This window comes from Gymnoscopelus microlampas (genome assembly GCF_963454915.1).
Source record: "Gymnoscopelus microlampas genome assembly, chromosome: 15".
Taxonomy (NCBI): domain Eukaryota; kingdom Metazoa; phylum Chordata; class Actinopteri; order Myctophiformes; family Myctophidae; genus Gymnoscopelus; species Gymnoscopelus microlampas.
Window position 1 is genome coordinate 32,521,813 of NC_139952.1, and position 26,999 is coordinate 32,548,811.

A 26,999-nucleotide genomic window follows, 5' to 3' on the forward strand; every position below is an offset into this window, starting at 1 on the left:
GTCATATGGGAACTGCAGTGTTGAGCAGAGCTGTCAGTGAGCTGGTGAATCCAAACATAACAGTGGTTTCATAGCAGAGTTGAGCTTGCATGGCTGTGTTCAGCCTGTGTGACCGTGATAGAGTTACATACATACATAAGCCTGATTCATTCTTAGTCATACAATGTTTGTTGTCCCGCAAGCTCACAACTCGCAATATTTTCATATATTGGCAAGCAATAAACGCAACTAATTATGGGACTTATAGGAGCTCAATGGGAGCAGTTACTGTAGGGAAGCAAGCTTGTGTGACTGGATCCGTGGGCTTGGTGAGAACAGTCGGGGTGGGATAAGTGACTCATTGCTCTCCCTCACCTCAGAAACTGACACTGTTGTCTTTGAGCACACCTCTTAATCCCAATTATAATTTAGTGGATCTTCTGACTAGATGACAGTGGTGGATCTTGGTGGTACTGGACAGCTCCCAGTGGCCAACAGAAGTGTGTGGTTGTACTGGGCAGCTCCCAGTGGCTCACAACAGTAGAAGAGTGTGGTTGTACTGGGAAAGTCCCAGTGGCCCACAACAGAAGAGTATGTTTGTACTGGGCAGCTCCCAGTACAACAGTAGAAGACTATGGTTTTACTGGTCAGCTCCTATTGGCCAGCAACTGTAGAAGACCGTGGTTGCACTGGGAGCTGACCAGTGCAGATCTGAATCTGAATCTGCACTGGTCAGCTCCCAGTGACCAACAGTGAATTTGTTTTACTGTGCAGCTCCTACATATAAGCGCATGTGCACTGTGCATGGTTGTAACGGTCATGAAATGGTGTTGCTGTAAAATGGCATACATCTATGCACATTTGACTTTCTCAAATGTGTAGAGTATGGTAATACAATGTACAGTAACCGGTAGATCTGCAGTGGTTGGAGGTGGTCTCCCTACTCTTCCATTGAGAAATGTAGACCCTGGTGTCACGTAGGACACCTACTGACAAGTAGTGTTGTTCATGATCGCAATATCTCCCCTGGCCAAGCGGGTATTTTGTCTGAGCGGTAGAAGTTTGGTCTCCCACCTGGGAGACCCTGGTTCAAATGCTGGGTAGGACATGCCATGGAAGAGATGCCCCGACTTATAGCTAAGTAGTAAGTACACTAAAAGTAATGTACTTGAGTACAATTTTGTGGTACATTTACTCAACTTGAGTATTTCCCATTTTTTGATACTTTAAATTTCTACTGTATAACATCTCAGAAGCAGATATGGTACTTTTTCCTCCACTAAAATGATTTGACAGCTTTAGTTACTTTGTAGATTCAGACTTTGTATTTCAAATTTTAGCCCTATTTGATACTTCGAAAATAGCCTAAGCTCACAACATGTCACAGACCTTGTAAATATGTTATTTTCAAAAGGTTTGTACTGTACTTTTGTACTTTGACATTGCTACTTAGTAAAAAAATCAAAGTACTTTCATCACTGAAGTACACACGGTAAACTCCCGAGTGTTCATTTAACTCGGTGCACAAATGGACCCAGAGGGTTTCAGAGTTAGAAATGAATAAATTAACACGGAGTATTTTACTGCGTAGCTGAAGAAAGAGGCAGCAGCGAATCCTCAGGGCTTCCTTCTTTTTGATCTGAGCGTCTGGCATGGATCATGTTTGATTCATCTGGCCTAAAATAACTGTTTGATTAGCTAGGCCTCTAGACAACATGCGTGGAATAGCTTCTGTAGCAGAAAGTGAAACCTCTGCAGTATTTCCGTGGTGGCAGGGCTTCTGACGCTGTCTCTGACGGATATGCAGCCGTCTTCGTCTGTCTCCTGGACATTGATCTATAAAACATACGGTATGATGACAGTACTGCTAAACCTGCTGAAAGGTGGATGGGGCTGGCTGAATATGTCTTCACGTCCATGCCCCAGTGCCTACAGTATGTTACAGTACATACTGTACCTGTTATGTAATTCACTTTACAGTGCAGCTGGCCATCGAGTGACATTTTACTCTAAAGGTCTGTACACACTGGGAGCGTTTTGTTTTGTGCCATTAATTGTCTCCGCCAGGCCGAAAGGCATGGCGAGAGAGTATGTTTTACCCCCTGTCCGTCCGTCCGTCCGTCCGTCCGTCATTCGATCTGTCTGTGTACAGCTAATCTCCGGCACCGTTGGCTTGCTCGCAGCCAAACTGTGCACACACAGTCCCTGGATACCAGAGCAGAACCTCTGCCCCAATTTTTTCACAGGGGCCTGTTACAGCGCCACCAGGAGGCTGATTTGTGCAAAACACATTTTTTGACAGTACTCCTACAGATTTTGTCCAAAAATCCCACAAATCGGTACACAGTATCTCTATAATCATTAAACGAAACGGGTCTTTCAGATTTCTCATATTCCATCCTGATTGGCTAAAAATGGCTTCCAAAGTTTGCAGGAGTGCACCGTTTTGAACAAAATGCCTCAAATCATGAACACAGCATGCAATTTCCGTGAAATTCTGCACGCACATTCCCATTAGAACGAGGAAGAACTACCATTTGAACATTTTCAAATCAGCCTCATGGTGGCGCTATAACAGGCCGATTCGTGTTTTTACCTATAATTGCACCGATCTGTGTAAAACTTTGTATGCACACTCCCTAGAGGTCAAGGAAAAACCTTTGCCCTGCATTTTTCACATCTGCCTTTTATAGCGCCACCAGGAGGCCGACCTGTGTAAAACACATTTTTTTATACTACTCCTTCCAATTTTATCCAAATTTCACGCAAATCGGTACACATGATCTCTATAGTCATGTGATCAAGACGGATGTGTTTGATTTTTCATATTCCATACTGATTGGCTAAGATTGACATCTAAAGTTTGCATTATTGGCTTGTTCTGAACAAAATTCTGCAAATCATGAACGCACCATCCAATTGCACTCAAACTTTGCACGCACATTCACACTATGTTGAGGAACAAATGCCACCCTTTTAACATTGGCCTGTTGTAGCGCCACCAACAGGTCTAATTTAGCAAAACACATGTTTTTAACAAAATGCCTCAAATCATGAATGCAGTCAGTGTCCGATTGTCGTGCAAGGCCTAAGAAGAAATGGAACCCTTTTCACGTTGGCCTATTATAGCGCCACCAGGAGGCCACAATAGCCTACCTGACCTGGCGGAGACCTGTGCTCCGAGGAGCACTTTTTCTAGTTCGCATTGATTTAAGCTGCTGTTTGTGTTGTGCAACATGAACGGGGAGACAGAATTATTTTTCGAAACGAGGTAGATTTTTCAGCGCCGTCAAATCCACCTGTATGAATGAAGGATTCGCCAAAATAAAAGTCTGTGTAATAATGGCGTCACATTTTCATATAATGTATTTGCGTCGCTCCTGGCGCGTAATGACCTTTAGGTTACATTTAGTTCTTGCAAACGTTTTCTTTTTTTTCTCTTATATCTATACACCCAGTGTTAAAAATAAAATGCAATAATCAGAAGGTAATAACTATAAATAAATAAATAATTGTCTCCGCCAGGCCGAAAGGCATGGCGAGAGAGTATGTTTTACCCCCTGTCCGTCCGTCCGTCCGTCCGTGTGTCCGTCCTTCGATCTGTCTGTGTACAGCTAATCTCCGGCACCGTTGGCTTGCTCGCAGCCAAACTGTGCACACACACTCCCTGGATACCAGAGCAGAACCTCTGCCCCCAATTTTTCACAGGGGCCTGTTATAGCGCCACCAGGAGGCCGATTGGTGCAAAACACATTTCTTGCCAGTACTCCTACAGATTTTGTCCAAACAGCACGCAAATCGGTACACAGTATCTCTATAGTCATTAAACGAAACGGGTCTTTCAGATTTTTCATATTCCTTCCTGATTGACTAAAATTGCCTTCCAAAGTTTGCAGGAGTGCTCCGTTTTGAACACAATGCCTCAAATCATGAACACGGCATGCAATTTCCGTGAAATTTTGCAAGCACATTCCCATTAGGCCGAGGAAGAACTACCATTTGAAAATGTTCAAATCAGCCTCATGGTGGCGCTATAACAGGCCGATTTGTGTTTTTACCTATAATTGCACCGATCTGTGTAAAACTTTGTATGCACACTCCCTATAGGTCAAGGAAAAACCTTTGCCCTGCATTTTTCACATCTGCCTTTTATAGCGCCACCAGGAGGCCGACTTATGTAAAACACATTTTTTGATTGTAAGCCTTCAGATTTCATCCAAATTTCACGCAAATCGGTACACATGATCTTTATAGTCATGTGATCACGACGGATGTGTTTGATTTTTCATATTCCATACTGATTGGCTACGATTGACATCTAAAGTTTGCATTATTGGCTTGTTTTGAACAAAATTCTGCAAATCATGAATGCACCGTCCAATTGCGCTCAAACTTTGCACGCACATTCACACTATGTTGAGGAACAAATGCCACCCTTTTAACATTGGCCTGTTATAGCGCCACCAACAGGTCTAATTTAGCAAAACACATGTTTTTAACAAAATGCCTCAAATCATGAATGCAGTCAGTGTCCGATTGACGTGCAAGGCCTAAGAAGAAATGGCCCTTTTCACGTTGGCCTATTATAGCGCCACCAGGAGGCCACAGTAGCCTACCTGACCTGGCGGAGACCTGTGCTCCGAGGAGCACTTTTTCTAGTTACACATCAATCAATGCAAATTATCCTAATACTAATACCTGTTAAATTATAATAATGATAATACTAGTGATATTTAATAATGCTAACTTAACATTTTTAAATAAAAACAGGGGGGGGGGTCCTCTATGTTGGACTGTAGGACTCTTAAGCAGTGATGGACAGGTCTTGATTATCAACTTCTTTTCATTTCAAGGACCCACAGTTTTGATACGTTTTGGGCCACAGACATGTGATGTGATTCTTATCTCTGAAGATTTTTACAGTGTAGGTTGGGGTCCCAATGTTAATTTAACTTGAGCTTACAGGTCAATTTTGTTCCATTTGTACAGTCTCAGTGTTACTGATCCAAAAGGGTCCATTTGGGTCCCAACTATGAATCATTTAGCTGGGGACCCTTCAAACAGAACCCCTCAAGGACCCTGCCCTGGGGGTCACCGAACCCCACAACAGTACAGCTAGCTGGTACTGTTGACGCGCTACAGAGAGGACTTGGCAGAAAGACAAACATTAAAAGCAGTCATTAGTCGGCCATTGATTTCTGCTCCCAGCCCTAGCTCAGTGTTGTCCCCATCAGATGGGTCCAGGCGGATATCAGAAACTAAGAGCCATATCGATTGACAACCATGCCAGATGGCACGGTCAGATGAGGGGAAACTCTGGTCACTAATGTTTTGCCTTTCCAGCACCGTGTCAATGTCATGACGTTATTGAAACCACTTAAAGGTCCTTATGCACAGGGGGTTAGGTTTAGGGTTTATTTTTTGCAATTAAATAATACAATGAAAATATACGTTTCAAAATATTTGTGTCATGAGTACATATACACGCAGCACAAATATTACGTGGTGATAAAGCGATGTAATTTTGATTCGGAATGAGGTTGAATTTTCACTGAATTCAAGATTCAAGATTCAAGATGTTTATTGTCACAAGGTACAAGTACAAGTACAAGTACATGCACTGTGAAAAACTTAGGTTGGGGGTGCTCCATAAAACAAAGAATAAAACAGTTCATAAATAACAATACTAAATTTCCGTAAAGATTAAAAACAGTTTAAAAAGTCAGTTTAAAAGACCAAGGTCAGCATACAAGGCCGTCACACCATAGAAATAAATAATTTCATTTCATAGACGTATTTAATAGTCTCACAGCCTGGGGTAAAAAACTGTTCTTCAGTCTACTTGTGCTCGCTTTGATGCTTCGATACCTGAATAAAGGAATCAAGCCTGTATGAAATGAGAAATCAACCATATGAATAGTTTTGATGTGAAATACTCTGGCGATTTCAGTATCATTTGTTTGTCAATGCCCCCGCTGTGTAAAGACCTTAAGTTATATTTCAAAATGAGCAAATAGCTGATCTTCAAACTCGCATCACACATTGTGAGCTTGTAATTTATTATATTCGCCTATAATGACACGCAAAGACTGTCAGATGTCAGGTTGAAAGGGGTTACATTTCTCAACCTCTGTGTTTGTTTTGATGGTTTCTGTTTGTTAGTCCTTCCTCTGCCCGTGCAGTAGGGCAGTTCACCTTTTCTAACCTTCCTCTCTTTCTCTGGGATGGATGGGTAGAACCTGAGGAAGATGGAAGTTCATACGCGGGGTGATCCTGTTCAAGACCTCGACGAGCTCCAGAATGCTGATTGGGTAAGGGAGATCTCAAGTGTCGTTATGCTAAACGTACGACTCTCCTCGATACTGGTTACATTGTGGAATACATAATTTCTGTCAGCCAACAGAATCGTTTGAGCTATGAACTAGCCGCAAAGGGTCACTATCATGATTGTCAAAGTGATCTCTTTGTTGTATAGCTAATGGTAAATGATGCATTTATATAGCGCCTTTATCCAAAGTGCATTACAATGTGCATTACAGTTCACCCATTTTCACACAGGAACCTTCCAATTCTCAAGCGGCCGCTCTACCTCCTGAGCCACTGCTTCCCCACTGCCGCTAATGTTCTGTTAGCAGTCATAACACTGAGAAAACAATTTTACCCTAGTGATGTCACTGATGAATGTTAAAACCTGGGAACAAGGTTAATTATACTGTGATAACCATCAACAGTGAACTGAAATGTACATAAAAAGTTTGACAGTGTCCCTTTTTAAGGTCGACACAAACCACCATTCTTTGGCAGCTATTTAAATGTTTCTCACCATCTTTCAGGCGCGCTTCTGGGTGCAGGTGATGCGTGACCTGCGGGACGGCGTCAAGCTGAAGAAGGTCCACGAGCGCCAGTACAACCCGCTGCCCATCGAATACCAGCTGACGCCCTATGAGATGCTTATGGACGACATCCGCTCAAAGCGATACAAGCTCCGCAAAGTCATGGTGAGGCTTTGTTTTTTCAACAATATGTTTATTGATTTTTTCCTTTTTTCACAAAATATTTCAACATTACATTACTTACATAACAGAAAGCAAAATGGACAAGTACATTTAAACATTACAAGACAATCACTAAAAAACAAAAGAATAACACAATGACATCAGCACTACTCCTCTCCAGATTCTTCCATTAAATGTGACAGATTATTGTTTTCCATGTTCTGTATAAAACGACCCCACACCTCCTGAAACATCTCTTGTTTGTCCTTAAGGATATATGTGATTTTCTCCAGAGGTAGACATAAAGACAGTTCCCTTAACCACTGTGCAATGCTTGGTTTGTCTGGCCTCTTACAGGTCAATGCTATTACTCTTTTAGCTTGTAAAAGACAAATATCTATAAATATTCTCTCATTGCGCTTTATTCTGTGTCCAACTGGATAGAGGCCTAGCAGAAAGGATTCAGGATGGTGAGGCTTTGTACTTAAGGTCTCGTTTAGGTGACGCTGAATTTATACTCAGTCTTGCGACGGTGTCCTGCCCGGCTTCCCTCCCCACACACGGCCAATTGTGTGTTTGTAAATACGCTCGGCCAAACTGAAAGCACCGCGGTGGATTCGAACCTCTAGTGGTGACCATTTCTAACACATTTCCAAAGTATTTGTGCCAACCACTTCAATGAACATTAGGTTATTAAATGACTAAGACCACTGAAGAAAAATCTCTTCCAAATGAATCCACTTAAAATCTAATTGAAAGGGATTTATTTGCTCCAAACACATGAGATCTTTTGCCAGCTTATTTTCTGATCTGCTTGGCAAACACAGTACTATTTGCCAAGCACATTGTGAAACTCATTTCAAAGTCGGTAACTGCAGTTGATGCATTTTGACATTTCAGCGGTTGTTTCTAAACGCAGACGTACAGTATGTACAGTATGACCTGTTGGGCTGTATGGTTTACTGCTGCTCACAATACAATGTTTACTACTCTGATCATGATTACAGGCAGATATCTTGCAGGTTTTCTATTCATTCATTCATTCTATTCATTCATTCATTCATTCTAACAAGTGGCTTGAGGCTAAAATGATGGAACTTTGGTCCATCAGCAGCCCAGGTCAGTTGTGTATGAGACAACAGCAAACCTTTGTTCCATTGGCTTGTTTGGTGGACTATGTGGTCAGGTTTATACTCAACAGAGTCTTCCCTCAGACCGTTGAAACCTACTGTATATCATCACTGTCGGGTGTAAACCTTGTATGTCCAAAACGGTTACTTTTCAGGGTAAGAAAAATGTTCCAATTGATCCTGGATGGTTATCATTTAGTCACAAGCTCTTTTCCTTGGTTCAATATTTATAAAACTCAGACATTAAAGCTAGGGTAAGTGATTTTCTTTGGTTAAAATAAGTGTTAAATAGCTCTATATTCTGATAGTACTCATTGCTATAGAGTGTTTGTTCAGTAAAAGGAGTCTCCTTGTCTCTCCAGCTCTTTATAAAACAGAAAATGCATTTTCGTTAGTTTCATTTCCAATTTTATCCAATCAGGATATAGATTAAACAAGTGAAATTGGAAGTGATGACACTAAGAAATGAGCAGACAAAATTGGAACTGGAACACTGTAAAAATGAAGCTTAAAAATGGGTACTTTCTCCTGATTGGCTGAGATTTTGACACCTACCGGAAAATACTTTTTCTGTTTATTAAAGAGCTGGAGAGAAGGGGAGACTCCTGTTACTGAACAAACACTCTATAGCAATGATTACTATCAGAATATAGTGCTTTAACCTTTTAACAAAATACTTTTTGTTTTAACCAAAAATACCACTAACCCTAACCCTACCTTAAGTATATTTATAAAACAATTTATCACTGACTTTCTCTTTAAACATTTAGAAAAATAGCGGATCTACAAGCTCACAACGCACGCTGTGAGCTTGTAGATGCGTAATCTTGCTACTTTTGCGTGACACACTTGTATAAAGTACATAATTTGTTTATGTAAAAAAGTAAAACTAAATGAAATATGGAGATATAATGTTCCTGCCTGACAGCAAAGATGTCCAGTAGTAGATATGATTACAAACTAGGCCACATTGATAGAGAAGGCTGTGTGTGGGTTGAGCTCTATGACTACGGTAGAATTTCATTGATAGTTTTATGGTAGTTGTTGTTTAAGTACACTAGAATCTAGTAGTGGAATAGTTAGAAAAGCTCTGATCTAGACACTAGATCAGAGCTTTTCAAACTATTCCATGCCAAGGACCCCCAAATAGTCTTAGCCTCTGGCTCTGGCCCCCTATTGCAAAATGGCTTAAAAAATAAGCTGATACAAACAAGCACAGTGCGTTGGGTGTTTGTGGATCTGCTATTTTAGTTAATTCTGAACATTTGTGATTGACATGCCTAAAATAGAGACGTCAGGTTGAATGTTGTTAAACTGGCACAATAATCTGAAATTGAATTTATTTATTTAATTCATATCTATTTTGTTGTTTCCTCATTTTCCTCTCCAGTCGGCCCCACTTTAGAGGTTTGCTTTTCAGATGCCGACATGAAAATGAAAATATATGTACTGTACTTCTCTTTGTATATTTGTCAAGCAGGTAAACGGAGGCATCCCTCCTAGGTTAAAGAAGAGTGCCCACGAGGTCATTCTGGACTTCATCAGATCACGGCCCCCTCTCAACCCTGTGAGTTACACAGTACACATGCGCACACACACACACACACACACACACTCTGATCATTTGCTGCTTTAAAGGTGCTTTAGTCTTTTTGAAACTACCCAAGCATTAATCAATTTCCACCAGAAAGGAGAAACAATAGGATTTTGTACCTAAAATATTCATATTTATTACGGGGTCCAACTGTAGTTAATCACTTATTCATTAAAAGGAGTAGTTTACCCCAAACATTACTTATTGTCTATCAATTACACACCCCATGAATATATATGGAGGGCTCGTCTGAGGACGACGTAGAGAGAGATGAAGCCTTGAATTCATGGAGATTCTTTGGTTTTTGTCGCATTCCTAAGCCAATAATTTGATGAATGGCGGAGGCTCAATTGAGTCTCCATTGAGTCTCAAACTACTCCTTTAAAGATGTTTTTATTGTGGAAGCTACAGTAGCATCACGGTGTCCTTGGTGACAGAGCTGTCACTGACGCACGGTTGTCCCGTCCCGGCAGGTGTCTTCCCGTAAGTTGAAGCCCCGCGTCCAGCGTCCCGCCAGCCTCCATGAGCGTTTACTGGAGGGCATCAAGGCTGAGAGGAAGCTCAGACCCGTCTCCCCTGACACCATCCGCAGACACCGCCTGGGTAAGACAAACACACACGTATTACATTACAATATTTGTCTTCATCAGGCAAATATTATACTGTCAGTCAAAGGAACGTATACAAAAATCATTGGCTAATGATAATATAAAGCACCTGGGAGTCAGAGGGAGCACACCAGCTCCTTTGTGTAATACAAACATTGACATTCAGTGTCTTGATATTGTCACGTTTTCTCTAAACGTCCTTAATGACATTATTCAACATACAGTACTCTGTGTTTTAAGTATTTACTGAACTCGGACTTCTGAATAACACAGTAGTACAGCATTCCTTTCACACATGAAAGGAAGCACTTTTTTGATGCATCAGTTTTGAATTTGTCATGCCATTAGTTAAAATATAATTGGCAATTCAATATTTTGCTCCCTTTAGTGCGCTGTATCGGTATAAAAGACACAATTTGACCTGCACACATATCACTGGTCAAAATGGTGTTAATTTAAGAGTAAATGAACTCCTGGGAGTTAAATCAGCACTCTGGATATTGCTGTGCGTTGTGCATGACGGCTCCTAACATAACCTGTCACCTGGGGACATAACCATTAACATTTAATCATATTAAAACATCGCAGTTCTGACCCCCTTCTTCCCTCCATAGCTCTGAGTCAGTCAGTCAGGGCCTTTCATAAAGTTTAAAGGGCAACTTCTCCCAAGTTTTAACCTGAATCCTATCGTTCTGTATGAGCACATGTCAGGACATGTCGTAAAATGTGAATATATCTTTTGTAGGCTGCTGGAGATATTGCAGTGCCTAGACAACGAACGCATTTTGAAGTGATTTTCACTTGTCCTCCACCAGTGGTGGATGTACATTTACTCAAGTACTGTATATTTAAGTACAAATTATAGGTACGTTTACTGTACTTGGGTATATCCATGTTTATACTAAATTAGTACTCTACTACATCCCAGAGGAAAATGTTGTACTTTTTACTCCACTACAATTCATTCACATCTTTAGATACTAGTTAATTAGTAGTAATTCGTTTTAGGTTATTACAAAACATGCATTAACCACATAAACCCATTTGAAAAGGTTTGAACATTTTAAGTAATTTTACTTTAGTACTGTAAACCAAAATGTTTATACTTTTTTTGAACACAGGCCTTTTTCTTGTCACAGTATTCTTATATTGTGGTATTGCTACTTTTACTCAAGTAAAAAAAAAGATCTGAGTACTTCTTCCACCCTCCACTGGCCTAGACAACGAGCTCTCGAGAGACGGAACACATTTAGAAGTGATTTTCACTTGTCCTACTCACAAGAGAACAGGGTAAAACAAAATTGACCTGTAAATAAGGTCAGTTTTTCCACTGGTGGTGTATAAGCGATTTATAGTCTGAAAGCACTTATAAGATTGCTGAAAAAAGCTCCCGTACGGGCTAATGTCTTTTATTGGCGTAAACTGAATTAAGGAAAGAAATCAAAATATCGATCCCCTGTTTCCGCGGTGATACGGTCTGTTGGCACGTTGTTGCAGTTGTTGGAACGGGTCAGGTTTAGATCTGTATACTGCATGGATATAGGATTAGATCTGTATACTGCATGAAGATCAGAATTGGATCTGTATACTACATGGAGATCAGAATTGGATCTGTATACTACATGGAGATCAGAATTGGATCTGTATTCTACATGGAGATCAGAATTAGATCTGTATACTACATGGAGATCAGAATTGGGTCTGTATACTGCATGAAGATCAGTGTTTTTGGGGGAAGGAAGGGAAGTCTGGGATTCTCTGCTAGAACTGTTCCCTCTGTGCTTTGATTCCAGACAAACGATAGAGAAGATGGATGGATTTTTGGCTGTATTTGTTTCTTTTTGACAATATCCCCCAAAATCAGGACTCCAGGGTTAATGTGATTAAATGTTAAGGAATTCATACTTCATGGTCGGCCTTTTTCTCCAACAATGCAACCATACAGAATTCACAGGGTGTCTTTTGTTCAGGGAGTTAGGAGGGTAATATATGTAGGTTGTTTGTTACATAAGACTTAACGGCAGAGTATTAGACTTCCCTGAAGAAATGCACACGGTTCTGCATGTTCTTCAGCACATAGTTTTGCGTTTGTGACTTTGTGCCGATGTTTTAAAGCTGCAATCTGATACTTAGTTTAATGAATAAAACATGTATATTAATACAGTACGTTAATGCAGTGGTTCTCAACCTTTTCAGGCCGTGACCCCCCCACAATCATATTTGAACTGGGGACCCCCCAGTCTGACAAGCACTTGGAATTGTAGGAGTTGAGACATTACATTTAGTTTGACTCTGTTCCACAGATAAATATTGTAAAAATACTACAAGCTCACAACGTTGTGAGCTTGTAGATCGGCCATGTTCACAATTTTTCCCTCTTTCTTTTTTTGACAATTTGGCCAATGTTTGACCAGCTTTACTTTTGATGCAGTAATGGTCTTTTTTAATTTCATTTCTCTTTTTTTTATATATCTGGGGACACCCCCAAAATCATGTGGGGATCCCCCTGGGGGTTCCGACGCACAGGTTGAGAACCACTGTGTTAATGTAGAGTAGGGAGACTACCTCCAACCTCCACAGATGTAGATAAAGTAATATTGCTTTGAGACATTTCGACTCTGGTGTCGGGTAGGACACCTACTGGTTGACGAGTAGTTCTGTCTTGAAGCTTGTGCACGCAATGTCTCCCCTGGCTACGCCTGGAATCCATCTGATTGAGCGTCAGAAATTGAAATCTAATTCGTCGACCCAAAAAAAAGGTTTGCAGCTTTAACCCATTAAGACCGGGAAAGTATCTGTCATTTTAGATTTTAACCATTATATTATACATTGGCTATTTAAAAATAGCAGATATACAAGCTTATAGCACGGAACAGAGTGCCGCGCTATGAGCTTGTAGATCTGCTATTTTTGAAAAATCATGAAAAATGTGTGCAAATCTTTGAATATATATATATATTTTTTTTAAGCGAACATTTGTAACTCAAATCTTTGCTTCGGGGGTCCCTGGAACAAAACATTTTGAGAGGGGGGTCCGCGACCAAATACATATCATTTGGGGGGTCCTTGACATGAGCAAGTTTGAGAACCACTGATATTATAGCAACATACGGTTTTCAGAAATCTGTTAAGATTTAGAAGACATTTTCAGATGCGTTCCCGGATTGGAAAATGGGTTAATAGAGGTTCTAGACATCGACATCCATTGTTCTCTCCTTTTCTTTCCATTGCTTCTCTCCTTTTTTTGTTCTACCACGGGCCTCTTGTTCAGTTATCAGGCCTCTAAACATGCCTTACAGTTTTGACTCGTCAGGTAAAATTATTCCTGCTTTTCTTACAAATGCGTGTACTGTGTGTTTGTTTCTCTGCTGGCTGTTGTTCATTTTATTTCATTCAGTCCCTACCTGAACTGCACACACACACCCCTCATCTTAACATTTCACTCTCTTGTTTTGGAATGTGTGTTTGACACGAGCCACTGCAGTAACACTGCCACACGCTGGCTGCTGTGAGACATGACACCCTTCCACCCAGTTAACAGTACTTTAAAAAACATGTATTCAGTGATAATGAATAAGATAAGTGTGGTTTAGCAGAGTCTATTGCTATTCTGAGCTCTTGGAATGGCAGCTGAAATATCCTGGGACACAAGTCAAATCCTCATTAATGTATCCATTTGTAATTCCCGAGAGTGTAATAATGGAACCAAATGGGTCCATTTGCTTCCATTTCTACACTTCTTGGTGTTAAATGAACAATCAGGATTTTAAGAATGTAGTATAAGTGCTTCTCTGCCAGTGAGTCATGACTTGGAGCCAGTAGGGATGCATTGTCTGTCACTACTGCCTCTGCAGTCGACCCGCTTGTCATTCTTAATCCGCCGTCACTGTGTCATATGACGGGTTGCGTAACGCTCCAGCTTCCCCCCTCGTGTTAACAGTCGGAACGCCACGGAAGCAATACTGCACCACTGAACGTACAGTAGACACCCAGAGTCACATGACTGCAGCCAATACGTTCGGAATGATGTTTTTTGCACTTTCTGTGACCCCACAAATCCTCCTGTCTCTGCTTCCACTGTGTCTGACAAACTCCCAGAGTGTTTGCCAGGCTTTCCCTGCACAAAATATGTGTGTGTGCATGCACGTGTGTGCGTGTTTCTGTGTAAAATCCAGAATGAACCGAAGCTGCTGATTCTTGTCATGACCCCACTGTGTAGGCTTGGGCATTCTTCGATAATATTGAATATTCTCATCATGTCATGAGTGTCAGGGTCCTACTGAAGGCTGTGTTCCTCTCCACAGGCGCAGGGAAGAGCATCAGCACACCCCAGGACCTGTTCCGTGGCTCAGGTAAATGCGTACACGGCATGCATGATGCCTCATCACACCCTGGTGCACGTTTCAATTCACACATTGATTGGATGTGTTTTGTCCTCTTCAATTTGTGTCACTGTACGTGTACGTACATGAAGATATCAGTCGGATTGGCAGTATAATGGGTCCTCTTCGGGCATTGAAACATGGGCATTTCCAACAGAATCTTAGTAATTAGATTTTTACAGGCATTATGAATTATAGTTGTGATACATTACAATAATTTTAAGGGTCATTATAAGTTAGTGATCAAGTAAGTAAGTGGTCATTGACTGCTTTAAGTGGATGCTTGTAAATCTGCTATTTTTGGTTAAGAAATTTGGTGTAGATTGAAAAAGAAATGCAGTGTAACTCGGGTCCGTACAGTACAGCGCAACTCGGGTCCATTTTACTTGGTATAGAGGGTCTAAGTGGTTAGATCTATGCAACAACACAATTAACACAACACAACCAGATGCCTGCCTTGCACCTCCAGGAATGTCATTACTTTAACTGTTACAGCTCTACTGTATTTCTGACGGTATCCCCCCCCCCCCCCCTCTCTCCACCACCTACAGACACACCAGACGCCCCCAGGAAGCTGGCTGGCAGCACACAATCCCTGGGCAACGCAGCCTTGGCTCCCGGGCCAGGCGGAGCGCAGCCGCTGATCCAGCGGAAGAGACTGCTCAAAGCGCCCACGCTGGCCGAGCTGGACAGCTCCGACTCAGACGTAAGACCGCACTCAACATCACAACTAAATGAGGAATTGTAGCGGAGATTATTATTGATTGCGTTTGTTTTGTACTAGGATGTCCCCGACGTGTCGGCCAGATCTCCACTTAAAGCCAAAGTTTCCAGACTATGAATAATAAAGGACTATTGTTTATTTTTTTTGTTTTATTTTATTTGTATTTTTTGTTGCACATTTGTTGTTGCTTTGTTCAGCACCCCAGGAAGAATAGAGGCTCATTCATGCGTAAAATAAATAAACTGAGAGATGATTGACGCTGATAATTTTCTTTTATTTATTTTAATTTACTTCTCCCTTTTGCAGTAAAGTCCAATCTATGTGTGCTGGTGTCACGTGTCGGAAATAGCCGATCTTAAAGCTCACAGTGCGTTGCATCACGCTGCGTTGTGAGACTGTTGATCTGCTATTTTCAGTGCGCAACACATCTCGCAATAACTGATACAGTATGCTTTTAATTTTAAATATTAATCAAATGTTTTTTATTCAAATTTGATTGATATCTTTATTGATCATGAAATAAAAACATGTCACATGTAACATACTGTACATCTGACCCATCATAATCAAAAGGATAACGCAAAAAAGCTTACGGCTTGTTTCCATTGCGGTGCATACTTATTTTCTAAGCGTATACATGGTACGATAGAAGAACCAGTCAGATTGAAAAATGAGTGCTAGTTTTCTAAGAGTTCACCTCCCACGCTCCCCCACGGCTGGGCGGCGACTGGTTCTGACTGGTTCTCCAATCGTACTGTGACATACTGTACATATACATGTTTTACATATACTGTACATTGAAATCTTCTAGTGGTCCACAGCTCAAAAGGCTGAGAATCACTGATGTAGTCTGCAACATTGTAACTAGGATGGCTACCTTACAAGAATACATTTAGGGTAAAAAGTACCATGCATAGCCAATATGGATGGATAACAGCTGCCCTGAGCTTATGAGTTACAGAGGGTAAACAAACTAATAATTCTGGTGATGGAAAATAACAAATACATTAATCTGCCGTGTTACCAAACCTAATATGAACAATAATAGGAGTGACACAAATAAGTGTCCCGTAAACAGAGTGATTAAATGGCTACAGCTACATTTCTTTCCCTTTGACGCTATCAAAGCATATCAAAAGCATTACAAACACATCTTTATCTCAAGTTACTGCTAATGTTGGCGTAACATTTCCTGTTATGATTCAGATTAAATCCTCACGCCAGCAATGACCGGATGGATGCCTTTATGTTTCTATTGTGAAAACCTACACGCATGTATCCTGTCAATGAGTTGGCCATGACTAGCAGTACAGCTAGCAACATATGACATAGCCATGTATTAACCAATCTCAGGGTTAATGTGAACAGTTAAAAGTAATAAATGTATGAACCTGTTGAACTCGACATGACATGTTTCAATCTGTCGTGCTGAGTCAGGTGAGCCGAGGGCCCCAAGCTAACGTACGTGAGACGCGCTCTAAATAGCATAATGATCACGTGGTGACCTAAAATTGTAACTCGCATTAACAGAACGTATCTATAGCTGCATCAACACAAGGTAACACAATATTACAAGCAGTGCAAAGGATACTCGCTCTTGATTCATATACAAATCACTCTTATGTAAACGTAAGGTCTTGACACTTGTTGATTTGACCATTTACCCTGTTTGTTGACTAGGGCAGTGGTTCTCAACCTTTTCTGGATCAGGGCCTGCACTTGAAAATCTTTTTTTAAAGCCTTTTTTAGGGCTTTTTCTGCCTCTATAGTGTATAGTAGAGATGGACAGGAAACAGGGGGAGAGAGATACGGAGAGACATGCAGCAAAGGCCTCTGGGATTGGGACTCAACCCCACGATGCACTGCCAGGCCGCCCAAGTGGCCACACTTTTTTAATGTTGTATCATTAAAATCCTAGTGTTTTGCCAATTAGTCGGGGGGGCCCACTTGCAATATCCTCATGACCCACAGGTTGAGAATCACTGGACTAGGATTCATGCCGTTTACTCCGATCCTGCACTTTTGTACTGCGAGTAGATGTGGATGAGAGTGTCTGCAAAGTGCCTCAATTGTAAACACTGGGTCATGTCTTCCACATGTTAGGAAGATGCCACTCAGAGCAGCTCCAGTGCATCCACATCCATGGTAGAGGACACATCACCTGAGTCGGTCATAGTCAGGAAAGGTAAGAGCTGAACACTACCATGAGGACCAGTAAGGTCTGTTAACACTGTACCCCAGGGGCGCTGGAATGGAAAATGACATGGGGCGGGAGACACATCGGGGGCCGCATGCGCGCGCGTAAATGCGGACTGTGTGCATTTTTTCCGGTTGGGTTTGTTCATTTTTGGGGGCTTTGTAACTTTATTTGGGTTAATTCGGTACAATTAAGTCGCGAGGTGCGGGGGACTGGACTGATTTTTTTCTCAATAAGCAAGTGGAATAGATTTGATGATAAAGCACTGACAGCAGTTTGGTAAAGTGGGGAAGGGTCTGGGAGGGGTCTAAACTAATCAATCTCATAACAATGACGCCCACGAACTGAACTGATTTTATTTAACCCATTAAGACGAGGCCGATTCTCTTAATGCCTTCCAAATCAGTATATCTCACACCACTTGTGCGATTGTACTTGTACATCTGCTATTTTTGAATAACCAATGCTAAAATCTAAAATGACACGGATGCATTCCAGGTTTTATTGGGTTCAACATTTTACAAAGATGGCTTATCTACAAGCTGAGACACATCTGGATCTGCTCTTCCTTTTTATCAAAAGGTAAAAAATCGCACCCAGTGTGAAGTGGGCGGTGTGGTCACAGTGGTCATCACAGTGATGGAAGTGAATCACTTAAAAAAAACAAAAGTGTTTTTCTTAAGTGTGCGTGCGTATTTATAGGGCTATGCACATGTGTCATGTGTTTCTAGCCAATCACAGTCCTGAATAGAGTCATGGTGGTCAATCACGGTGCAGGGTTAGGGGGGTACACTGGTGGCCAATCACAGCGCAGGGTTGGGGGGGCGAAAATTTCAAACCTCACATATAGGGGCGGTTGCACCGCCCAAAAACTATGCCTAAACCTAACCTTAACCCCTTAAATACAACCTCACTAAAACTATGCCTAAACCTAGTGGTGGTGACACTAGCTGTAATGTGATTGGGTGACTTTGCAAAAGTTTAGATTTGCATTGACTCTGGAAGCGTTAGCCTAGACTATTGGCCAATCACGGTGCCGGATTGGTCAGTGTCCAAACCTCACTTATAGGGGGTGGTTACACCGCCCCAAAAAATCGGGACATATCGGTTGCATAATTGCTGATTATCTATGCCATCAAAAGGTCAAATGAGGCCTGAAGCATCAGCTGGACTCTAGTCTTGACGTAAAACTTGAGGCCTCTTATCTGCTCATCGTCCACTACCTTGATTGTCGTTCCACATCTTTCTCACGTTTTGTCATCATCTCCAGGTCGACCGAACTTCCTGCCCATTTCCTCCACCCCGGAGCCAGTTGAGCGCCATGCCCATCATAGGAGGCACTCCATTGAGAAGGAGGCTCCCACCAGCGTGCGTCCCTTTGTGCCTCCTTCCAGACAGAGCTCCAAGTCTCTGGTAAGTCAGCCACAAGCAGTCTAAAAGTCTGATTTATCCATCGGTGTCCTGCAGCCAATAGTCATTATTTACTCACTAGGTTGCACCATCGAGATCTGGCGGCCTGCGGACCACATCCAGCACCTGAGGAACTTTATTGTGGTCCATATTCCAATGTAAAAAATGTATTTTAGGGTTGGTTGTACAATAACAATGGCATGGGAATGATTTTTTCTTAATGCTTTTTTTAACTATTAACGAAAGGTAATTAACCATTTAACCACTAAGTATAAAATGGGCTACTATTTACAATGTGACTCACTCTGGTCCGAAATTAACACCCACCAGGACTGTATTTGCAGTCGTGAAATTGCAGGAACAAAAATCTATCCTAATCTACTGTCAAAGAACAGGCGAGCCGAGTGCTACTTAAGAGTTTTAATGGGTGAAGACTCCAGTCCAGGTGGTAATGAGGTGCTCACGAAGTCGATACAGGATCAAAGATGAAGAGGGGTCCCATCAAATGGGCACACTTGAGCAAGGACGTAGTTAAAAAGCCTTTAATTTGACGACAGGGCTACATATTAAAAACAATAAAATGCCAAAGACTCTGTCCAGTTTTGACAACATGTCTTCCTCAGGGCGCGGCTATAGAGCCTCTATAATCTACTGTATTGCAGTGCTACATGTCGTCATGCGTATGTAATTGCCTCAGTCATAAAACTGAGATTTTTGATCGATGTAGAGCTAAAATATTGATTCAGATCACAATTCTATTGCAAAATATGGATATTCTGGGAAAAGACCTGTTTCGAAATGAAGAACCAACGGCAATGCTATTGGCAATAGCATAGAAATCCTTTTATATTTGGATTTTTTCTGATTGTCTGCCAACATAAAGATGCTAGCTGTGCGACTTGACGACAGTTTATCATTATGATGAATTATATAAACTGACATCATGGTATACTGTACAAGGGGTCTATAATGACATGGCCAAATTAGGGGTGCCAGGTACAGAGTGGTTAATGGGATTTTTACCCTTTCAAATATGTACATGTTTTTTCCTCATAATGGTAGTTTATCCCCTGTGACGGCATGTGCAGGCAGCAGTGTTAAACAATGAGGCCTTTGTCCCCAAGCCCGTCTCAATTTCCCCGTTACAATCTTTTCAATGGCTGGCTATCTGGCTCCTCCAAATACTTAAGTCCAGTTGTTTCCTCTGTTTGTTTGTTTTTTACACAAAGCAGCAACAGGCGGAACCCACCAACAAGGTAACCTGGCCAGTGTGTATCATCTGTTGGTCATCATCATCACTCGCTCTCATTGTGCTATAGAAAACCTGAAACACACAAATGTCTAGAGTCTAACCGATGCCAGTGGATTATCCAGCTGTCAGGGGATTGTCCAGACACAAACTGCAGTGTCAGTTGTTGCATTTAGATAACATAGATACACATTCTATGTTAGAAACAGACATTAGATAACGTTGCTCAATTATCAATTATCATTTCCACTGAGTTGAAATGAGAAACTGAGTTTGTTGAATGCAGAAGTCACACATTACGCTTAAAGGGAAACGTTGCCAATTTTGAACTGACTGGACCTTTAACCCTCAGATTGTTGCAACAGGAGGTTTTATTCCTGTTTGACTGTATTGTAATTCTCCTATTGGTCAGGTGGAAGTGGTCAGCAGTGATCAAGGCGGGGTATGTCACTTTGATTATGTCACCAAGTTGCAACTAACACCCCTACCCAACCACACCCCATCCCATCCTTCACGAAGGCATCTTTGATACTAATAGGGTGCGGGGAGCCAGGTTCTTTTCTTTAATTTTGTTTAATTATGTTGTCTAAAAAACATCCAGAGGAACAATCACTGATTTTTACTGATTTGCACTTGGGTGTCACCGAAAATAGCCGATCTACACGCATTCGGCTATTTTTGGTGCGTGACACCCACGTGCAACTAAATATAAATGGTTTTGGTTATTTCACATCGTTTCCGCAATCAGTCGCTAATGTTTCTCCAAATGTATCAAGCCACCAATGAAAAGGTGACCGAGGTAGACCTTTCCCCCTGCTACAGTAGCATTCCTCTACCCTCATGGGAGCGGAGATAATGTACTGTAGTAAAGAAATATTAGTGTTTTACTACATTTTACGAGTCCATACCATAAGTAGTTTTTAGTCGTTTGTTGGTTTTACTTTAGATTTTAAGTTTATGTTAACATTAAAAAAAAAACAGTTTTAATAAACTATAATAATCCTAGAGTGGAGCTCTTTTAATAGCATTGTCATCTCTGTCACATGACTTGGTCTCCTGGCTAGATTGAGTTGTTTGGGGGTGCGTGGTGGTATTTGGTTAAAGGGTAGTCTCGCATAGCCAGGCGGTCAGATCTTTCCCACTGATACGTCTGACGACCGCTACTCCCCACTGCTTTGAAAACAAATATCACTGTCCCAATATGAAGGACCTTGAAGTCTTTGAATTGGCTCTGGGAAGCTGGTATTGTTTACATTTCTGAATTCAGTTTTAGCCCATTCACTGAATTTAGATGTCACCAGACGTACAGCATCAGTAGGCAGAGATCTCTGGCTACAGGAGACTACTTGAATGGTTGCTTTCTCAGCATGACGGTGTCATTTTCGCCTTCATTCACATGGTGTCACCATCATCTCTTCAACATGATCACCTCACGCCGTGTCCTAACACCTTGGGATACGGGGAGCCATCCCTTCCCACATAGGGGTAGTGTTGTTGACCTGCCGTGCGTCCTGTCCTTCACTCTAGGAGGAGTTCTGCTACCCGGTGGAGTGCCTGGCATTGACAGTGGATGAGGTCATGCACATCAGGCAGGTGCTGGTCAAAGCGGAGCTGGAGAAGTTCCAGCAGTACAAGGACATCTACACTGCCCTCAAGAAAGGAAAGGTACAGTGTTTGTACATTTTTATTTAAGCAGGCAAAACCCCTATACAGCTGGCCCTACAGCAGAATGGGTGTTAATCAATCTCTGAAGGTGTCCAGTGCTAAAATGAACACTCACTATTTAGCTGTGTTGCATCGCATAGTGTCAGTTTGAGTATTAGCCATGTCACGAAAAGAGGTTAATTTTGTATATCTGGCGAGAAGGCATCCAACTCCCACATACAGTACTTGGAATATGATGTGTAATTCAAGCTCTGTTGTCCGCGGGTTGTTGCACGCCGAAAATAGCTGATCGACAAGCTCACAATGCGTCTCAACCGACGCGCTGTGAACTTGTAGATGGCCTATTTTAGGCGTGTGCCACTGTCGTACGACAAAGTATAAAATCGTCTTAACATGTCAATGTTTTCCCTTTCGTCTCCACACTCTAGCTTTGCTTTTCATGCCGGACCAAGAAGTTCTCCTTATTCACGTGGTCCTACATCTGCCAGTTCTGCAAACGGTAAATCAGATCGAACTGTTAACATCACTGTCTTTATGCTGTACTAAAAATCCAAAAACGGGATAACAAACAACCTGCTTTTGTCTCTTCTCCAGGCCTGTGTGCTCACAGTGCTGTAAAAAGGTAAGCCGCTCCCACAACCCAAACGAACCCCTTGAAGTGTCGCTAACACGGCTTCTGTTAGGCCTTAGACACTTATAGACATATACAGTACATGGTGGTCCGGGGGCCGAACCAGTGACCTAAATTAAGCTTTAATAATTTCTACCTCAGATGCGGCTCCCGTCGAAGCCCTATTCCAACTTGCCCATCTACTCCCTGGGTCCCAGCGCCATGTCGAAGGAGGAAGATGCTACGTCCTCGGCCAGCGCCCAGGCAGACAAGACGCCCTTTGGGTCCGGACACAACAGACACAGCCTGCGTAAAACCGTGTCCAAGTACGGGCCTGTAGAATTTGTCTTTTTTTGTAACTACATATTTTACAGATGAGAACCACAATAACAAGGCTGATGTCCTGTCTTTAACGCTTTTTTCCCTGCAACCCCCCAGGCTGTCGAAGCACAGCGGATCGACCGAGTGCCGGTCCCGGGACGAGCCGGAGCTGCCCAAGGAGCTGACAGAGGACTGGGCCACCATGGAGGTGTGCGTGGACTGCAAGAAGTTCATCACCGAGATCATCTCGTCCAGCAAGCGGAGCCTGTCAGTGGCCAGCAAGCGTGCGCGCCTCAACCGCAAAACGCAGTCATTCTACTTGGCGTCGTCCTCGTCCTCCAACTCCGTCAACTTCAGGCCGTCGGAGCGCACCATCAACGAGGTGTAGAAAGGACAATTCCCTCAATTCGTAATTTCCCCACACCGACCTCCTCAAAGGACAAGGCGCGGGGTGGACTCTGAAAGAAACTCAAAAAGAATGTGTTTTTTTTGTTTAGTTTTTTTAGATGGACAGTTTTGTCAACAAGTTCACTGCAGTGTCTCGGACTGGTGACTTATTTAACAAGAAAATAAGTCACATGTGACCATTAACCCAAAGCCCCTTTTACACCAATTTAGTATTAACCCCCCTTCTCAGGAAAAGTAGACCTGCTCTGTTCGTGATGGTCATAAAGACGAGCCACGTTTCACATGTCACAAACTCATCTTGCTGGAAACTCTTTGGCGGCCGATTGAAAAATGTAATGGCCCCATTTTTCTGCGGGTGGCTGCACAGTGAAAAAGTGTGTAATAACACACAGGATCCGCTATTCTGGAGGGCGGAAGTATCGCGGACGAAATTTAAAATGTGATTTCAGTATATCAGATCTGTAACGTGATTTCAGTATATCAGATCGGTAACGTGATTTCAGTATATCAGATCTGTAAACAGAAATGGCGGCGCCCATGTAGCAATAGCATAGCAGTGACATCAGACGAAACACACACTACAGATACATACAGTAAAAAACTATTTCCGAGCGACAGAAATAAGCAGATTTAGCCCAACTCGGCCGTTCTGAGCTGCGGTTTGGGGGGTCCCCGAACTTCGCTCGTTATGAACTGGGGGTCCAGGACCACTCATCATGACTTAACGACATCAAATCAAGGTAGGAAAACGCTTAGGGCAAAATTCTCCTTTAAATTAACATGCAGGATTTTACTGTGTGTAATAATTCAGGGCGATGTTGTTAGTGGGATGATGAACCCAAGCATGCGAATGTATATTTGACACGTTTTCTTTAGCCAATAACATTGCGCGGTGACTTTGTCAATACTGGAGGCGGAAGTTCCCCATCCAGATCCCTACGCTGTAAACACAGTTTTCCCGTTCCTGTTTACTACTGCTAGCACTCAGGAAGAACGAACCGATTGTCTGTTTGACAGAAATGCACTGTAGATCCACTTAGTCAGGTCTGCTGGGATGGATCCATCTCTGCCTCATATCGCTGCCCTTTCTAATTTAACATATTGCCAAAATATCACTCATCTTTTTAGACATTTAGAGATGAATGTTGAAGTGAGGAGCCAGAGTGGTGTCAGTGTTTTTGTCGGGTGGGTTTTAGCCACTTGGCCATTGATGTACAGTACATAGAATTCTGTGCCTGGTGCCAAAATAGTTCCCTCCTCTCCAAAATACACGGCCATGTCCTTAAGTGTTAACACTGAAAGTGTAGAAATGTGCCGATGGGTCCATTTTTAGACTTTCACGATGAAAGTAACGCTCAGGGTCTTGTGCTGTGCTTGTGTAATTGTGGATGTATTGTACATTGTAAATAGTTAGTGTGAAGATTGAGCTGGGACATTAACGGGGTGGCTCAGTGACTCATTGTGGCCCACAATGCTTTGTTCTAAGCTGAGCAACAGAAGCACAGAATTGTGGGGGTTTGAGTGTGTACATGCTGTATATCTAAAATCCTTCCAAATCTAATATTCCAAAACTTTAAGTTCAAATAATGAAAAACTCTTTTAGTATGTATGAAAATCCATGCATTTGGATTTTTGACTGTATACAGAAGTATAATTTATCCATGTTTATTTTATTTTCAAAGGTTTGAGCACAAGGAGTGTCATGTCCTGACACACTCCTAGTTCTCTTAATCTCTTATTAGTATTATATTCTAATGTTATGGTTTGTGTCAATCTAATATAAAAGGTTTTTATTTGACTTTTGTATGTACAATGGTCTTTTGATTCATAGATCTCAAATAGCACTTTTATTGGACCATTGTTTTGTTTCTGTCTTAATTATTTTTGTCTTTTTACATTTGTCTGTCTGTTCACCTTTTGGGGTTCCACAGTGCCATTTCCCAGGGTTCTTCCAAGGGTGAACATTTGAGTGAATGATTGAGAGTTTGTTGGTGTCTGGCCAGAGAAAAGTAAAATCCACCCCACTCAACTGAATGTATAGGCTATTTAGTTTAGTTCTGACATTGGAATGCGTATAGTTTTATATTTGTGTTCAAATGATCTTACATACACATGATCTTTCACACCTGCCTGTACTGTCATATACTTAGTTTTGTGACCTTGTTACCAGCGAGGCAGAAAGACAAAACCAGCTTGTTAAAGTGATGTCATGCTACTGTCAAATGGTACCTACAGTATGACCACATTTTAAACCCTCGGTAAGGAATGAATGGTGCGCATGCTGTAATGTGATTTCTTTTTTTTTTTAATGAAAGAAATTATAATAAAACATGATAGACTGATATTTGTCTCCAGTATCATTTGCTCTGTGGTTTTAGGCTACAGTTTGATCTAACATAATTCTATACAGGTGATTGGGAGAGCAACAGACTTTTGGTGATATGGGGACCTCCGGTGGTTCCAGTTAAGCATTGAATGTAATTTTCTTGAATTATTTGGCTAAACACTGGAATGGCATTTCTAGTTGTGTTGATATAGAATTAATAGAACACAATTAACGACTGTCTTTGAATTGCGTTGTTGTAGCAGTAGGTCTAGATAGAGTTTTTATCTTGTAGTAATCACGTTGAATCTAAACACCTTGCGTACAGCCATAAAGAGCTTGCACACTGGTAAAATGTAGAGCTGCACACTGGTAAAACTGGGCAAATTCAGGCTCTGTGTAAACTCGTTTACGGTCCTTTGAAAAACATTAGTGTAACGGTAAAATTGCATTAGGCTTATTGTCAACAAAAGCTGTAACACTTGAATACTCTATATTATATAACCTGATGACCCAGGTATGGATGCCAATACGTCTGTACCCTATAGCTGTATAGGTTTAAATCCTACATCATATACTGTCCTTTCTATACATTTATTTATAGGGTTGTATTCAAACACATTACTAACCAACAGTTAGGGTTATACCATTATTCCTTTTGCTTTAAGTACGCATTTAACATTTACACCTTTTTACTGTGATACCTTAAGCACCTAATAGAGTTTTCATGAATGGGCAGTGAAAATACTTACTGTATATAAACTTAACTTCAAATAGCCTTATTTTATCTATGGAAAAGTAATGTAAGTAACCAATAATACTGGTGGAGTGTTTTGTACGGTAGTGGTACCGTACAATGGAGCTGGTGGTGGACTACTGTACCAGTGGTGCATAAAGAGGCTCCCATCACCATCCAAGGGGAGGAGATGGAGATGTGACACCAACAAGTTCCTGGGAGTAGCCTACACATGAACAATAAACTGGACTGGTCTATCGCTACATCTGAGCAGCCTAGAGCAGAACAAGAATGAAAGCTCTCTCTCTCTGCTATGAACGCCTTCTGTGAAACAGTCAAATCAATATGTGAAAATAACCAGCTAGTGAAACACAGGGCTATCATTTGAATGTTATGTGTAACATTAGGCCTATATATGCGTGTCAGGATAAATGGTTTATTTGGTGACGTTCCCAAATGACCACTAGATGGCAATAGTGTACAGATAATGGACAATTGTAATTCTACATAGATGCATGTGATTCGGTGATTATAATGCAAACTTAAAGGTAGGGTAAGTGATATATTTTGGTTAAAAAAAAAAGTTAAAGCACTGTATTTGATAATAATTATTGCTACAAAGTGTTCAGTAACAGGGGTCTCCCCGTCTCTCCAGCTCTTTAATAAAC

General features: G+C 41.6%; 1 protein-coding gene across 4 annotated transcripts in view; it reads left to right on the forward strand.

Annotated features, from left to right (window-relative positions):
- The window catches only part of spire1a (spire-type actin nucleation factor 1a), a 60,344-nt gene extending 34,728 nt beyond the window's left edge, over positions 1–25,616 (forward strand). The window contains exons 5-18 of one of the 4 annotated variants that reach the window (XM_084080958.1): positions 6,216–6,290; positions 6,813–6,977; positions 9,582–9,671; positions 10,172–10,301; positions 14,611–14,658; positions 15,240–15,394; positions 17,516–17,597; positions 18,880–19,022; positions 20,681–20,710; positions 21,796–21,933; positions 22,362–22,432; positions 22,528–22,555; positions 22,706–22,869; positions 22,982–25,616. In XM_084080958.1, coding sequence (XP_083937084.1) covers positions 6,216–6,290; positions 6,813–6,977; positions 9,582–9,671; positions 10,172–10,301; positions 14,611–14,658; positions 15,240–15,394; positions 17,516–17,597; positions 18,880–19,022; positions 20,681–20,710; positions 21,796–21,933; positions 22,362–22,432; positions 22,528–22,555; positions 22,706–22,869; positions 22,982–23,252 — 1,590 coding nt within the window. In that variant the 3' untranslated portion in view covers positions 23,253–25,616. The remainder of the gene's footprint in view (positions 1–6,215; positions 6,291–6,812; positions 6,978–9,581; positions 9,672–10,171; positions 10,302–14,610; positions 14,659–15,239; positions 15,395–17,515; positions 17,598–18,879; positions 19,023–20,680; positions 20,711–21,795; positions 21,934–22,361; positions 22,433–22,527; positions 22,556–22,705; positions 22,870–22,981) is intronic. The other 3 variants (XM_084080959.1, XM_084080960.1, XM_084080961.1) reach the window with 3 other exon arrangements.
- Positions 25,617–26,999: the final 1,383 nt, after the last annotated feature.